The following is a 15,788-nucleotide window of genomic DNA, read 5'->3' on the forward strand; positions in this document are numbered from 1 at the left end:
ATGATCTCAAGTGTTCTCCCACTCTCCAGTCTATGGGGAATTCTTTTCACTATGTTCTTAACCTGTGAGAGTAAAACACTATAGCAGAACTGAAGCAGCATAACTAGCTTATGTACATATACTGCTTTGGGTTCTTTCAATAACTTGCTTGAATTTCTATAATCTAATTAGGCAGTAAGTATGCTTCTTGATGCAGAAATTAGGATTGATTTTGCTTTTCAAAAAATGAGAGAACAATAGGAGCTTTTCAGGCCATTTTACTAGCATTGAATTATTCTGTTATATCCAGTGCACGCATTGATTATGGATGTAGACAATTCAGTTTAGAGTCAGAGAGAAAATTTTACATATACAACAGCTTTAAAATTATTGATTTCTCTAGAAGATTTCGGTAGTGTTCTGTAGCTTAATGCACATTCAAACTCCTGTGTATGTACAGAAGTGGTTAAAGGCCTTGGTTTACATAGAAGAGCAGTGAAAGAGCATATGAAGGCTTAATGACTCATAAAAAAATAAAAGTGAATTTAGAAGAAAAGATTGATTTAAAAAAAAAAATCAGTACTATGTGGTCCAACAGGGAAGATACGCATGGATCCAGTGTGAGACCAGTCCTTTTTCTTCAAAAGGGTTTGACCAACACTGAGAACCAGTAGTTACTTCAAGCCCAGATGCATTAGCTTCCTGACAGGAGCTGGTCCTCCCCAGTATCCCCTAGAAATGGAAAGAAGTTGTTGCATCAAGTTTTCTGTATGTACTATTAAAGTAGGGTTTTAGGGGAGCGTTTTCGTCTTACTCCCATAAGAGACCATACTTGCTAAGAGATGAATGTTAGGGGTTTGTTTTGGAAAATCATCTTTGCTTCAGTGAGGTTTTCAATAGGGCAAGGGCTGCTCTTCTGTGCAATTCAACTCTATTCTGGTTGAACAAATGAACCCCTGTTAATAGCAAAGTGCCCCAAATCCTCAGAAAGTCCAGGTCTTATAGTCATGACTAAGGATGCGCTTCCTTTGCTCCTACTCATATTAAGGAACTAAGCCAGAACAGGTGTCTCTACCTGGCTTTTTTCTGAATGATCACAGCAGCTCTGCCTGCTCAGAATTTAAATACTTACTTAAGTAGCGCGTTCCAATAGAGAAAAGGCATCATATCAGCTTTCATATGGTACATGGTTACTCTCTCCTTGCTCTGGTCAATGGGAAAGGTCTCCAAAGGCTGAGCATTGTAGTCAAATTCTGCCAGAATCACCTTGTTGTAGCCTGTTACTAGTGGGCAGGAAGTATATCCATCATACTGCAATGAAGAATACCCCCTTTTCATTAATCTGAATAAGGTGTAAATGCTGAGGTATTACAAGCCATATTGTTAATATTCATGTTTCAAAATAAGTTACTGGGAGGTTTCTGTGTTTATAGCATTAATACCAGGGAGTGTGGAAGGCTGCTAAGCCAATTACGGTTTAATAAGCATAATACTAAGCCATTTTATTTCAAACAGACTGTAGATTTGGTTAACAATGCTTAAATTAGAACTAACCTAGAACAATAGGGCTTTGTGTCATTAATTGCTGGTTATTATTGTAACCAGCAGAATAGGTGATCAGTAGATAAGGATGAGAGCTGATGCTGGCTTTAACAGTCAGTATATAAATGGGATCTTGAATCTAGTTGTGAGAATTTCCAGAGGATTGCAGCAGTATGGATGATGATACTCAGGTTAGTAGCCCAAGGAATATTAGTTCAGAAGCCATATGTAAAATGAAAGCCAAGTCCCAAAGAGAAATCTGAACGTAGCTATAGGCTTAACATCTTCTGTAGTACAAAAACTTCAATTTAACTCCTTAAAAGATCGTGTTCTGTACAGAGGAGGCATGTTTAACATTGTACAGGTCTATCAAGTTGGCAAGGGTTTTCCTGGAGTAGGGATTATACTAGTCAATGGTTTTACTGTAAATAAGTCACCTGCATTAGTGAAGAACCCAGACTCATCAGCCTTTAAACTTCTTTCAACTCAGATGTCAGGGAATTAAATAGATAGTATTTTTAATGGCAGTATCGAGAATATGAATTGTGCAACAAAATTACTATCATGATATACAGTATTTAGCCACTTAGCACCCCAACTGCTGATGCAAAGTCCTTCCTGCCTTCCAGTTCACACGGTTTAGCTGCTTGCAAGACATCCTGCATAACAATGCAGAAAACATTCAAGGTAACTTTTCCCTAAGATAAGATCTGTAGGTACCTTTTTAGTTGGCAACTGGTTCTTCATTACGAGGGAAATAGTTTTATCAAGCACTCCAGACTGGGCAGCTACATAAGAAAGAAAAAAAAAAAAAGAAAGAAAGAAAAAAAAAAAAAAGAAAAAACGTGTATTAAGGCTTTGTTTTAGGCAGCAATTATTGTCATCACTAGAGCAAACACTAGTAGCCAGGCATTTTGTTGGACAATTCACCTGTAATTGAAGTTACAATGTCAAATCAGTTTGGGAAGTTTACAGTCCCAGCTAAGGAAAAAAAAAAAAAAAAGGAATAATGCTTTAGCCTCACTGTTTCCAACATGCTAAAGCTTAATGAAACTTGAGCTGTATGTTTTTAGCTTATGCCCACTCTCCTATCCTAAATTATACTTGCTCAGTCTTCCCAAACACTAAGATTCTGGGACAGTGAAGTTTTGTTTCATTTTGAGTGCTGTACGGAAAGTATGCTAGACCCATTTGCTGAATAGTTGACTATACCGTTCAAGTTACACCAATAACATACTGTATAGCCTTTCTTTTTTTCCACACTCTTAGTTGCTTTTTTTTCAGTTGTGAGACCATATGCCTAAAGTGGTTTTATATTGGACCCTATGCCTACAAGTACAGAACATGTGATCCTTCAGTAGTGACTTATCAGTTAGCTGACACATACGCATGAGCTGCTGAGATAGAGCAGAAAGTTTTGTTACTGAATGATGACAGAATGCAAGAGTATTACACTCATTTTATGCCATTCTGTGAACACAGAAAATAGCATTAGCTCATCTGTGAGGCATTTGGAACAAGAGAGCTGTGAGTTAATGGCATCAGCGTGGTCTGTAGCTAATTAGTTGGCCCAGGAGACTTACATCTTTTTGAAAGCTGGAAATAATTGAAGTCAAGACCTCAGAAGTAACAAACTAAACAAGAAGCTTACTGTCACTCTCAAACTTTTCATTACACACACAAACACACACGTGCAAGTTTACCTACGGCTGCAGCAGTTTTTGATGTTGGAAGGTTGGTGCAGTCTCCAATACCAAATACATTAGGATACTTTTTGTGTTGTAGAGTTTCCTTATCTACATCCACCCAGCCCACTTCATCTGAGACAGGACTGTTGATGAGTACATCAGGTGGCCCCATTGGGGGTGTGACATGAAGCATTTCATACTAGACAGAAAGAAAAGGCACTCAATGGCTAGTTTATCAGAGCAAGTCATACCCGTGTTGATATAAGGCAACAAGCACAGTGTGGAGAGGGGTTTTCTTGGTTGGTTTGGTGGTTGTGTTTAAAACAAAACAAAACAAAACAAAAACAAGTATATAGAATGAAAATTTGCTCTCAGATTTGAAGTGTATCCTTCTATTAACATGAACCTTATCAGATACCTCCATTTAGACTGGCATAAAAGCAATTTGCCTTCCTGCGTGTACATTGGAGACATTCCCAAATTACACTAACGAGGCATACAGGACTCTAGGCATGGTTTATGAAATACTTTTTTCCTTCTCTCCACCTTAGTTTCAAACTTTTTAACCTTCTGCTAAAGTTAGAGGTGGTACTCTCAGGAGGAAACGGCAGTATACAACGAAGCTAACTTTATGTTATTGTAGTGTGGCAGTTATGTTACAGTATACGAGGAAAAGAAATAAAACCAAACTAGAGGTATGAAAGCTCCTGACCTGATGAACTTCAGTCACTCCAGGTTTGTCCAAGTTTTCAAACACAGCTTCCTGCTTGTCTGCTCGAACTTCTACAAGGTTGCGCTTATAGTTAACAGTAATATTCCTTTCCTTTATTATTTCAAGCAATGCATCAGCGTACTTCTTAACACCAAAAATGACACCAAGTGAAGTGTTGAACATTATGTTTGCTTTGGAACGTTTTCCTGTCTGCACAGAGAGATCAAATTAGCCTTTTCTACTAAGAAACTGTGACAAGCTAGCAGAGACAAGAGAACTATGCTGCACTACTGAAGAGTTGATAGAACTATTAATGCAGTTCAACTATTAATGAAGTATTAACACTAGAACTCTTGATGTACAGCTATTTCACACCATGTTAGATGCTAGACAAGATAATCTTTGCCCTTTCTGAGTGAGGTACTGAAGACACCCCACACAAATTGCTAGGGAGAAGAGGTGGCTGCAATTCGCTGAGGAACTGCTGTATGCAGGTTAAGCACTTATAGCAGCTTAGCATTATATAGCTTTCTGAAACCCTCACTTCTATGCATTATTCAGATACTGGCCTAGTAGATAGCTCATGATACTTAAACACATATGAAGCCTGACACTTCCACTTGAAGTTGTCTTTTGTTTCCACTAAGCTTGCCTTAACAGCCTGGCTGAGACCCCTCCTCATGCCGAGAAAGTGCACCACAAGGGGGAAGCATAGGCACTTTTCAGAATAGCAGAAAGACAAATGGCAACAGGTATTAAGTACTTAAAGCAACAAGAATTACTTAATTCCAGCCAGCGTTATTTTAGCATACCACCTAAAGTTATAAATTAGGCTGAGAACAGTTGGATCTGTAGCTCACCAGAAGCAGGGTAAGCAGTTGTTTCCTTATGAATTCTGAATTCTACAAGTTTCTCCAGTATTGAATACATGCTAAATATTTATGTACAATTCAGTTAGCTTCACTTATTATACATTAATAATAGAAAAAGCAACTCGGTCACTTTAATTTAATAATCCTGAGTCACATTCCTCTCCTGTGGTTTTTGTTCTAAAGAGAATATGAACGCCTTAGAACAAGCTTTCTTTCCAACTGTGGGAACAAGCACTGGCAGAGAGAGTAGAATACTTACTTTCCTCCAGTAGGCCTCTGATAAATACATGATCTTCTGAGGAGCCCCTGCACACTTCACTGGTGTATTGGGAAAAGTGAAGATAGCATTTCCTTCGTTGAAATCTTGTAAAGCTTTCCATGTTTTCTCTACCGTATGAACTGAATAATTGGAACCTATTTTAGGGTGATGAAAACCCTCAGGCAAGCCTTTGATCTAAGAAAATGAAATTAAAGTACAGATGGCAAAAATTTTGTCATCATCACCAAGTATTAAATGTAGACTTGAAAAATAGCTATTTAAGAAGACTCTAGCAAAAAGAAAGCCCATACATACTTGCTAGTTGGCATTTTTGAAAATAAGCCTAGTAATCAAACATATTTCCATTAGAATTTAGTAGATAATTTAGTAGATGTAACATTTACTGAAATGATTCTGGTCTGCAACATCTGTCGCATAAGTGTTCAGTGCAGACCTAGATCCAAGTTTTTGTAGACTAGTGCATGAAATTCAGGGTAAGAATATATAAAGTCACTGCCACATCATCATAAGTAAAAATCATGTTAAAAAAAAAAAGGTGTTATGAACATTTATAAGCTGAATGAAACTCTTCAGTAGTCGGATTACAGATACCTGTACTTCCTAGGGTTATTTTGTTTTAACTCAACTGTCTCCAATAATTATTTCCCTACTACACCTGAGCATCTGCTTTTGAGAAAGGGAGTTGTCCCCATTTCAGAATAACAGATTGCAGAAGTTCTGTGAGAAAACAGACTCATGTTACATGCACTGCAATGTGTTTGGGACATTACAGTCCATACCAGGAAGTATACTGTTGGTGAAGTCAAATAAGAGAAACCATCTCTCTTTTCAAACTGGCCACTTTCATTTTAAAGCCATATGAATCTGTTACTATGAATTTTATTCACTACAGAGTAATAGTGATTAACTGTATCACATGGCTTCTACTTACTGAATACTGAATTTAGTTTTATCAGGTTGTACTGAAGAGAGATATATGAAGACTGAGAGGGTCACTGAACACAATGCAACTCTTCATTCCACAGACCTAACCACCAGAGTTTATCTGGTGTGACTATAGTTAACTAAGATGAGTTCTTGCTTTCCAGATACCTTGGAAGCTTTTCAAAGAGATACTCAAATATATTATCAGGTACTACTACATCATATACAGGTCAGGTTAAAACCACAAGAACCAAATCACTCAAACATCTTGCCTTTATGTTTTCCTCCTCCTACGTATCACTAGGGTCATTCTGCAGGACAGATTTTACTGACTGCTGTGTATTCCTCACTTCTGTTTACATTAGAGATGCTCTGGACTACATCCAGCATACCTTATTATTTTGTTATTACAGACTGCCTTTAAGTTCTGGATTTAACTTGCTGCCCCATCTTCTGATACTGCCACAGAGATGGAACAAAGCTGTCTTAAAAGACCTTCCCAAGGGTAATTTGGGTTATTACATAGAGATCTGTGGAAGGAATAAAGTCATTAGGCTGTCTTCTGGCTCTTTAATTCGTATTAGCGTTCAATATCTTGCAGTAAAAAAAGTGTACTGAAAAGCCATTTACTTTAGTGAATCACAAGGGTACGTAATGCCATTAAAACTAGTAAAAACATGATAACTGTAAAACAAATACCTTTTCATAATGCAGACTAATCCCAAGAGCAATTATCAGATACTTGTAAGATACCTGTTGTGTAAGGGAAAAAAGTATTTTAGACAAAACCCAAATCCCAAAATTACCTCAAAGCAAATTTAAGTTGCCTGACAGCTACAGAGTCATAAGGGAAGGACATGGAGGGTGCATTAGTAACGTAAATGTTAAGCTCTAAGAATAATTTATAGTTAAAATGCTAACTGCATTATGAGTTATACACACAGCCTTGCTATACATAAAACCAAGTGTCTGGAGCAAGATATTCTATCTTTTGTGTTCAGTTCACTATAAACAGGGAAAAGACTTATGATAACGATATTTTAAGTTGATGTTATTCTAACCTAGTTATCTACAACAAATTTTTATTAGGAACAGATTTTAGGATCAAGTACTTCTCATAAGACTAGGGGAATTTCCTGGCCTCCTAGATGCTGGAGGGAGGTCTTGCTCAATAGGCATTTCCAATGGGCTCTGCAGGAAATGGACAGACAACTCATGACATAGGATAAGAAACTAATAAGAATAACTTTTGTTTTGTTTGTTTGTTTTTTACATTATTACCTTAATATCATTCTCCAGCCAGACGCAGTTCTTATCTGGATCCAATGCTGTAACTCGAGATTTGATCCACTCAACACCTTTAGGCATTACACTTCCTGTTGGACGAGCAGAAGTTGCCAGCTGCTTTGCACCACCGCCAACGAGGGTCCACAGTGGCTGATAGTAATGAGTCTGAAAGAAACGTTCAAATGGATGTTTAAGAACTGTTTAAAGGGACTTTAAGATGAAGGCACATCACTCCAAATAGGAAGCAATGTGCTCTTAACATTGTATTATTCTTAACAAAAGAAGCTGCATAAATAAGAATTTTGCATGACAAAGCTGGAGGGATGCATGCATCTCTATCATGGAGCAACAAATTTCTTGCAAAGCCTTCTAAAAGATGGCTAGTTGGCTTCCTCTCCACACTTAAAAACACGTGGGGTTGGAAAAGGGTGAGAATCAGACCAATCTGGTCACACCTGTAAAACGCTTATTCTTTTCAACGCTTTACAGTCAAGGAAGACTTACCTTACTCGGCTCAACAACAGCCACGTTTCCTGCCCCCACTTTCCTCTTCATCCGAGCACTCATGGTGATTCCACCAGCGCCTCCACCCAACACAAGTACTTCATAATAATCCTTGGCAGCACACCTGGCTGCTGTGTGTAAGCTGAAGGAGCTCATCTTCTGCATTCCCGGTTTCCGCAGCCGTACACCAGTACGGAGACAGGAACAGGAAGACACTACTCCAATTGCTGACATCTTTCAGTAAGTGGGAAGCTATAAGATAAGGAAAGGCACCAGTAACAATTACAGAATGTAGAATTTATATTTATTTATATGCCTGGATGAGTATTCAGGGCAAGAATTAGAACACTAAACCTTTGTTGCAGCTAAACCACTAATTTACAAATGCATTGTAATCAATTTGGGGGGGGTATATCATGGCCTCCACCAGGAAACTGAAATTTCATAGAAACAAATGAATTCTAACAAAACATAAGAACATTTTCTGGTTATTGTGGCAGGAACGTGTATCTGATCCTGTAGCACAGGCAATGCATATCCTGTAACTCCAGCTATAATACTACAATCCTGGAGAGGAGTGCCACAAAAAGGAACAAGAATTTGCTAGGCGTTGTAGATCACTGAAATACTGAACAAGGTAGTTGTGAACATACTGAGTGCCTTTCCACTAACTGTAATGTGTCAGCCAAACACATCATTATATTTGTATTTTAATGTTAGGATGTACCAGCACAAACGCACACATCAGACATACCCCTTCTTGCTGCCTCCCAGGGATGCAAGCCATTAGGGTAAGCATGCCAAGTTCTATGGTACTTTGAGCAAGGGCATGTGTATTAGTCTATTCTTGCAGGAGAAGTAGTGAGCCCTAAGCTTGATAGGAAAACAAAGTTCCATGAAACAAGAGATTACATCTTCCTAGATGTGGGATCTTTGAGTATAGCCAAAACACTTAGTTCTCTATCCATGGTCACCTCTTAGCTTTTACATCAGCAAAGTAGCTGGAAACAAAGGTCAGAAACCTACTTATCCTTGCTACAGCTGCACCCTATCGCCTGACAAGCGAAAGCCAGAACACTAAAGCGTGATATATCTCAACAACTGTAGCACTGGATGTGCAATTGTGTTACCTAGAAGACAGTCAGGGCGAACCCACATTTCCCTCCCTCTGCTGGAGTGAACAAGAGCTTCTCCTGTTTTAAATCCATTGGTTTGCACATGCTGAATATCAGTTTTTAGCTTTTCAATGATAAAACAGGTACAAACTCATTTTAGTTCAGTTCCTTATTGCCACGTTGCCAATAAAGAATGAGTAAGCATTATAACAGCAACTTATGACAAGACTTTCCTGTGTTCTATACCTGTTCCCTTTTGTTTGATTTCTTGAGTCATCAGGCAAGAACTCCAGCTTTTTCACTTTAAAAGGGTAGAACTTATTTATGGTATTTACAGGCGGGAGTTTGAAAACTAAACTAGAAACCTTCAATATTTTAAAGAAAATCTTCCAAGGTCAGCTTCAAAAATTCTCCAATTGAGATTCATTCTGCACCTTCATGTGCTATCCTCATCGCCGTGTACCCCAAATTCTTTATGAAGTCCCATTATTAATCCCTACAGTACAATTAATTTGGGACAGAGAGGGAAAATCTCAGAGGTGTCCACTGTAGAAACAATCATTTTGTTTTACAGGAAGTTTCCAAGATGCAGACATATTCTTCCCATCCCCTTTCCCATTCAAAATAAAAACACCCAACTCTAGAATAAGTTAGTTTCAAATAACTTAGTTTCACTTTAGAAGGCTGTTTATCATCTGTCTAGTGCAGGCAGTTATTTAAAGATGTGGAAAGACCACTCAAGCAAGGGGAGGAAGTTGTTCTAGCCCTAGAAATAAAAGTTACCCGACGGAGATGTGTCCTGCTTTCTCCAAGTCAGAGAGAGATGAATGGTGAAGAGTAAGTTTTGCAACTTCTGTTTGCGAAACAGTTTTAAGAGGGACATCCTGTTTCCGGAAGTTCATGAATGCAGGATATTGCTTTGGGTTTTATTAAACACACAGAACAGGCACAGCGGCCTACTGGTTGACAACACACAGCATGTCTGGACCAAGAGAACAAGACTTCATTTTTGTAATGCTAACTAAGGAACAATTATCCTCTCTAACAAAACAGATTTTGAAGTAAGCATGCTTATAAGCACACACAAGATGTGTCTTAACTAACAGCAGCCTAACTGATGAGAATGCAGTATTATGTTGCTTCGAAGTTGCTTCAAAGTATACAGAAACGAACAATCTGAAGTGTCATTTGTAGACAGCTGTTTTAAAAAGAACAGCAAAATTCTTCATATTAAACTCTCAAGTTAGCAGCTGTACGACTGAGTCAGTCAACAACACATCAGCCCTCTACTTTGGACACTGGAGATAAAGGAACAGAGGAATTACAGAACAAAAATGAAGGTAAAGGGGAATATTTGTAATTAGCCTCCTGAACTGAGCTGAAATTTTAAGCTTATATCCGCTTAAGAGATTGAGAAAACAAACCATAAAGAACTATCTTCATTAAGCTGTACAAATAAGTGACATTTCTACAAGCATCATTGAGAAAATGAATTGGTTACCAACTTTTTTTTAAAACTTTTCTTTAAAGAAGCACCTTGCTGAAAATAGGCTTATTAGGTAATGCATTACAATTTGATATTTTTGTGTATTCTAACCAATTCCAATCTCTATCCAAGAAAATAGCAGATTCAACAGAATAAGCGTGCCTCAGCCAGTTCTGTGCAGAACCCAAACCAGAGCAGCTGAAATCCACCTAACTGCATTCATTACACTTTTTGCTATAACCTACCATCCAGCCTATAAACAGGCTCAAAGTGTAAAAGTTATCTTTGGCTACAGTTCTCCACGTATTAATGGCCACAAGTAACTAAAATCAACCTCTATGCAATAAATACACGGACAACAAAATTACAATGCTGAAAAATCACAAGAGAGTGGTTAATTACAAGCACCAAAATTCAACCTCTTCTCACATGCACTTATTAGGTCCACCAGCTGATCTAACATGGAAGGCACTTAGTCACAATTAATTCTGCAGTATTACCCACATAGAGGAGGTATCACAGAACAGGTACATCCTCAGACCCAAGGGAGACACGCAGAATACCAAGAGCTACAAGCCATTCTCTTGTCAGGTCTATAGATTCACATCCAGTAAACAAGCCTTAAGACACACAACTAGTGCCTAGAAGAAACATTTAACTGAAGTGTGCCACAGAGGCACTGCAGACGACTACACGTTCTTCCTTTCTGGAGTATCTATCGTATGCTTAGCTCCCAAGACTGACTACTTCACTGAGCCTGTTTGTGAACCATCTGTTGCAGGGAGTTAGAACAAATGAAGTCGGAGAAGTCTTACTAGCAAGAGTAAAGATCATTGCAACTATCCCCTTAACAGTTGGCCACGGATTAACAGTTCAAATACTCCACCCATGCACAAACGCTCGGCAGCTCCAGTGTGCTAACAGGGCAGGCAGCAGTTTTTCACCCCGATGCAAAGCCTGCGGGCCGTGCCTATCGACCTCACGACAGCCAAACTGCTCCGGCCTCCGAGCCAGCCGCCCAGCGGGTCGAGGCGCACGGGTCTGGCTGTCGCCCGACTCGGACGCCCCGCGGCACCAGGGGCAGCAAACACAGCCCTGGCAGGTGCTGCCTTTCGGTAAACCCAGCTCCGCACCCAAGGTGAGGTACTGCGCACCTCGGCGCCTGCTGCTGCCGGGGTCGCCCCAGTTCTCAACGGCAATGGCTGTGGGTGCCGCAAAGGACGCGCGAGGCCCCTGCCGCACCCCGCTTCTCCTCGCCCATCCCCGAGGCCCCCCGTCCTGCAGGAAACCCCAAAGCAGGGGTGCTTCCCTCGGCCGCGCTCAGCCACGCCACCGCTGCCGCCGCAGAGCCCGAAGCCCGCAGGCTGCCCCGCCGGGCACGGCCGGGCAGGGCCCTCCCGCCCCGGGGCCGAGGGCCGCCTCCCCCTTCGGCCCGCCCGCCTCGGGCGGCCTCGGCCCGGCTCGCCAGGGCGAACCCTGGACCTCCGCTCCCTCACGGCTGGGCTGACCCCTCGGCCCCGAGCGCCAGGGCGGCTCCCCGTCCTCCCCTCTCACGCCAGGGCGGCTCCCCGTCCTCCCCTCTCACGCCAGGGCGGGCGGGCGGGCCGGCCCCGAGCTGCGGCCCCCCACACTTGCCTGCCTGTTGCGCCGAGCGCTGAGGAGAAGGGCGGGGGAAAAGGACCGCGCCGCCGCCCCGTGCGCGATAAGCGCCGGGTCCTGTCAGCGGGAGCGGCGGGGCGGAGCTCGGCGGCGCCGGGCGCTGGCCGGCCGGCGGGAAAAGGCCGGGGTCCGGCCGGAGGGCAGGCGAGACCCGGCCCGGCCCGGCCCGGGCGCAGCAGGCGGTGGTCGTGAAGCTTGTTCGCGCTGCGCCTCCGCGAGGTGCCGTGCCAGCCGGTGCTGCCAACTTTCAGTCGGATATCTGATCTCACTTCAAGATCCAAAACCCGTTACCGCAGCTGCCAGCACTCAAAGGAAAGCTGAGCAGACTTCAGCATCACAGCAGCTTTGCCTGCGGGTTCGCGTTAATCTTTTTTCCCCTAAATGTCCTTCCGTCTTCAAACCAATTGCTCTTGCAGCTTGCCGTCTCAAAAATCAGACCTGAGCCTGGAATCCCATCACGTTAAAAAAAATACATGAAATATTAAGAAACAAAGGTAAGTCAAACTATTAGAGTCCTAAGCTGAAATCAGGGTGCAACTCACCTGCATGCATGGAGAAAGAGGATCCTTCCAGCTGAAGTACAAGCAGAGAGCAGGGCTGCCATCTCTTGTTTCTATCCAGCTAACTGCAGCCCACTGCTGAGCCAAGCTTTAAAATGTTTTTCCCTGAAAACTTTATAGGGCCTTTTGATTTACGGCATGGTGACAGCGTGAAGTAATAACAGCTGTTAATCCACTAAGCCATGTTTGTCAAGCCAAAAAAAGTCATGCGAGATCAGCATGGAAAGTAACATACACAGACAAAATTACTTGTGCCAACTCATATGCATCAAGCAACCAACAGCTCCAAACCATGTGTCAGGCCATTTCCTTCTCAGGCTCAACCTTCCTCTCTTGGCACAAAGCTTCTGCACAGGCAAAACTACTCAGCTGATACACAGCCAACTATGGAAAGCTATAAAGAACGGGGGAAAGGCATTCAGGAGTTAAATGGGAAGATACCACAAGGCTCTTCCATTGTCTGCATGCACCTGAGAAGCAGAAGGGAACAAGACATTCTGCAGGGTGCCCATCTAAAAAGTAGTACCTGTGTCAGTCCCCTGGCACATCCAGGCACGCACACTGCAATCATGTCCTGTGCTTCCGAACAAGAACAGTTTCTCTGTCCCAGCTCCACAGCTGTCATTCGTTCAGCACAAGTGGATTACCACTCCTCATGGCCAGCCAGTGGCAAGCTGGCTAATACTCTTAGCTTGCTGTGCCACTTGCCCTATGCTTTGTGTTACTTTGAGCTTCTAGTTATAGAAAAGAACCTTCAGTTGCTTTTCTCAGCTTACGGCTGAAGGCCAATAATCGTAAAGTCGAGCCTGACAATTTACCTCTGTTCTCACAGACGCTCCCTGCCAGGTACAGAGGTTGCTGGAGATGAGGCCACAGTACCTAACATCTGAATTAGAACAACTCATTTTGCCTGCTTGTAAAAACCCACACTATCAGTGACTGTTCTCACAAAAAATACACAAAGAAGCAGGTTTAGCCAAAAGATATCATTAATTTTGACAGGATACAAGTTACCCTTTCAGAGGAACTTCTCAGTATTTAGTAGTCCCATACAGGTATGTGAGGTTTCTGTAAATGCTTTCCACAGCTACATAGAACCAGCTACACCAGGCTAAAGTGTGTAAACATAAAAGAAAGCAAGCCCAAAGTCAAAAGGCCTCTGAAACAAACTATTTTTTTCCTGTTGCTTGCATAAGACTTGGCACATCTAATAGTAGTTCCACAGAAGATCTGCACAACATTCTACACAAAAGCACTGTCACATAAATAAACCCTCCCTCCCAATTTTTGTCAAATGCCTTCACTTTTCTCACTTCTGAGTGCATCTGAAAACAAAACCCCAATACATGTGCTTCTGTAAGTTTTGAAACAAACTTTGACTCCAATCCTAAATCTGGACCCCTGCCAACCCCCGATCTAAACTCAGCTGCATATTTGGCTGGCACCAGCCTAGAAGTCCCACCTAGATCCACTTGGCATAGGTCACTCACTTCAGGCTGACCTAAACCAAAATCACAACAACTACAGTACCTGTAACCTAATGACCACCAATACTTCGATATCTGAAGTTTATCGGGTTACCTATAAGCAACAACCCTAAACCTTAATCCAGTGGTCCTTTTCTATAGACAGAAAAATAGCAAAATAATTAAATTTGAATTAAAAAACCCCAAACACTTACTAGATCAATAATTAATAATAAATAAATGACCTCTGATAACAGTGCATTCCCATGTAGAGGCAAAGGCTCTTTTTTCAGAGCTGCTGAACACCTACATTTTCACAGATTTTAATGGACAGAAAATATACTGGGAGAAGACACAATCCGTGTCTTTAAAAATACGACACAGAGATTAGACATCTTTGTTAATAAGAGTGACTTCTTGTAAGAGAAAAAAACCCACAGTTTACAGTCACATGTTTTAAAACACCCAGACTGCTCATTTTTCTAATTTCTAAGAACTTCCTGACTTCCTGTTCCCAGCTGCCCTGGTACAGTCAAAGTACAGCCTTTTTTTCCACATTTTTTGTTCTAAGAGACAGCCTAATTTTTTTTTTTTAAACATATATATTTAGGATTGTCTTCAATTATTAAAATACTTTCTTTATGCTCCCGTGCATATTTCCCCACAGACTTCTTACAGAGATAGTCTGCAATTTTAATAAAGAAATTACTTAAATGAATACCTTAACTTCGAAACAGAACACATAAACCAAACATGAAGAAACTACTTGCCTGTAGCACAGAGCCCTCCTGCAGCTGCAGAGAGTGCTCCCTAACCCTCCTGCAACAGCAAAGTCCAGGTAGGACAAGGGAGTGGAAGCTGCTCTGCGAGGGCTGGGCACATGCTGCCTGGTTGCACACCTCCTCAGAGCCACCAGCACCCCACGGGGGCTGTGTGGAAGCTATGGGTAACACTCCCTGCTCACCAGGCAACTGGGCTTTCCTGGGAAGCCCGGAGCATGCACCTCCTGGCCTGTTAATTATACTGACCCCTCCACAGGACAACATCTCCACGTCTGTCTATGCTTAGACTGCGAGTTCTCCAGGATGGGGATTATTCTTCTGCGGAAAGTGCCTACCTGACAGTGAGCACAATCTCAAATGAATTCTAGTAACACTGGGTGATATAGAAGAAAAGCAGTAATTTCCTCACATCATATTTGATTTTTTTTCTTGGAGATATTCTTCTTCTGGCATACCTCTAAATCATAGCATCTATAAGGCTAACAAAAAATAAGCAGTAGCAAAAGCAAAAAAAAGTAGAAGCAAAACAGAGTAAGAAATACATTCTCATGCATAATTTACCAAAATTCTACACAATTTTAAAGACTGGAAAACTAGCAACTTCAGTTGAGCGCTGAAGGGTTGAAACATTGGTTTCAGGTAGCGGGGTGGCAAAGAGTTCATATTAACTGTTCTATTATTACTCTGGCAGGCTGTATTTACATGGGAGGATATTACTCTTTACATGAGTTCCAGGTGACAGAAGAAAAGTCTTGCTTATCAAGGCAATAAACTTTATTGCTAATTTACAGATACAGTGCTTTCCTGACCAGTACATGTAGAGATGGTCCTGCTTTCACAGTAGCGCTGGGATGTATTTTCACTGCAACACATGAAACAAAATAGATCGGCCTTATCTTTTGTCTTACATCTCGGTGTGAATGACAGTGCAA

At 41.5% G+C, this 15,788-nt stretch overlaps 1 protein-coding gene across 4 annotated transcripts; it reads right to left on the reverse strand.

Annotated features, from left to right (window-relative positions):
- Window positions 1–241: 241 nt before the first annotated feature.
- On the reverse strand, window positions 242–13,627 carry SQOR (sulfide quinone oxidoreductase). Of its 4 annotated transcripts, none has more exons than XM_075045203.1 (10): window positions 12,591–13,627; window positions 7,789–8,040; window positions 7,279–7,449; window positions 6,697–6,750; window positions 5,053–5,247; window positions 3,922–4,131; window positions 3,225–3,408; window positions 2,242–2,309; window positions 1,112–1,290; window positions 242–711 (listed from the first exon to the last, which is right to left on the reverse strand). In XM_075045203.1, exons 2-10 carry the CDS (start codon window positions 8,020–8,022, stop codon window positions 654–656), a joined length of 1,353 nt encoding a protein of 450 aa, XP_074901304.1. In that variant the 5' UTR covers window positions 8,023–8,040; window positions 12,591–13,627; the 3' UTR covers window positions 242–653. The 4 variants fall into 4 exon arrangements, with proteins under 4 accessions (XP_074901304.1, XP_074901302.1, XP_074901305.1 ...); XM_075045201.1 differs by lacking the exon at window positions 12,591–13,627 and adding an exon at window positions 12,025–12,334; XM_075045204.1 differs by lacking the exon at window positions 12,591–13,627 and adding an exon at window positions 11,898–11,918.
- Window positions 13,628–15,788: the final 2,161 nt, after the last annotated feature.

Source organism: Buteo buteo, chromosome 13, assembly GCF_964188355.1.
Source record: "Buteo buteo chromosome 13, bButBut1.hap1.1, whole genome shotgun sequence".
In the NCBI taxonomy this organism is placed as follows: domain Eukaryota; kingdom Metazoa; phylum Chordata; class Aves; order Accipitriformes; family Accipitridae; genus Buteo; species Buteo buteo.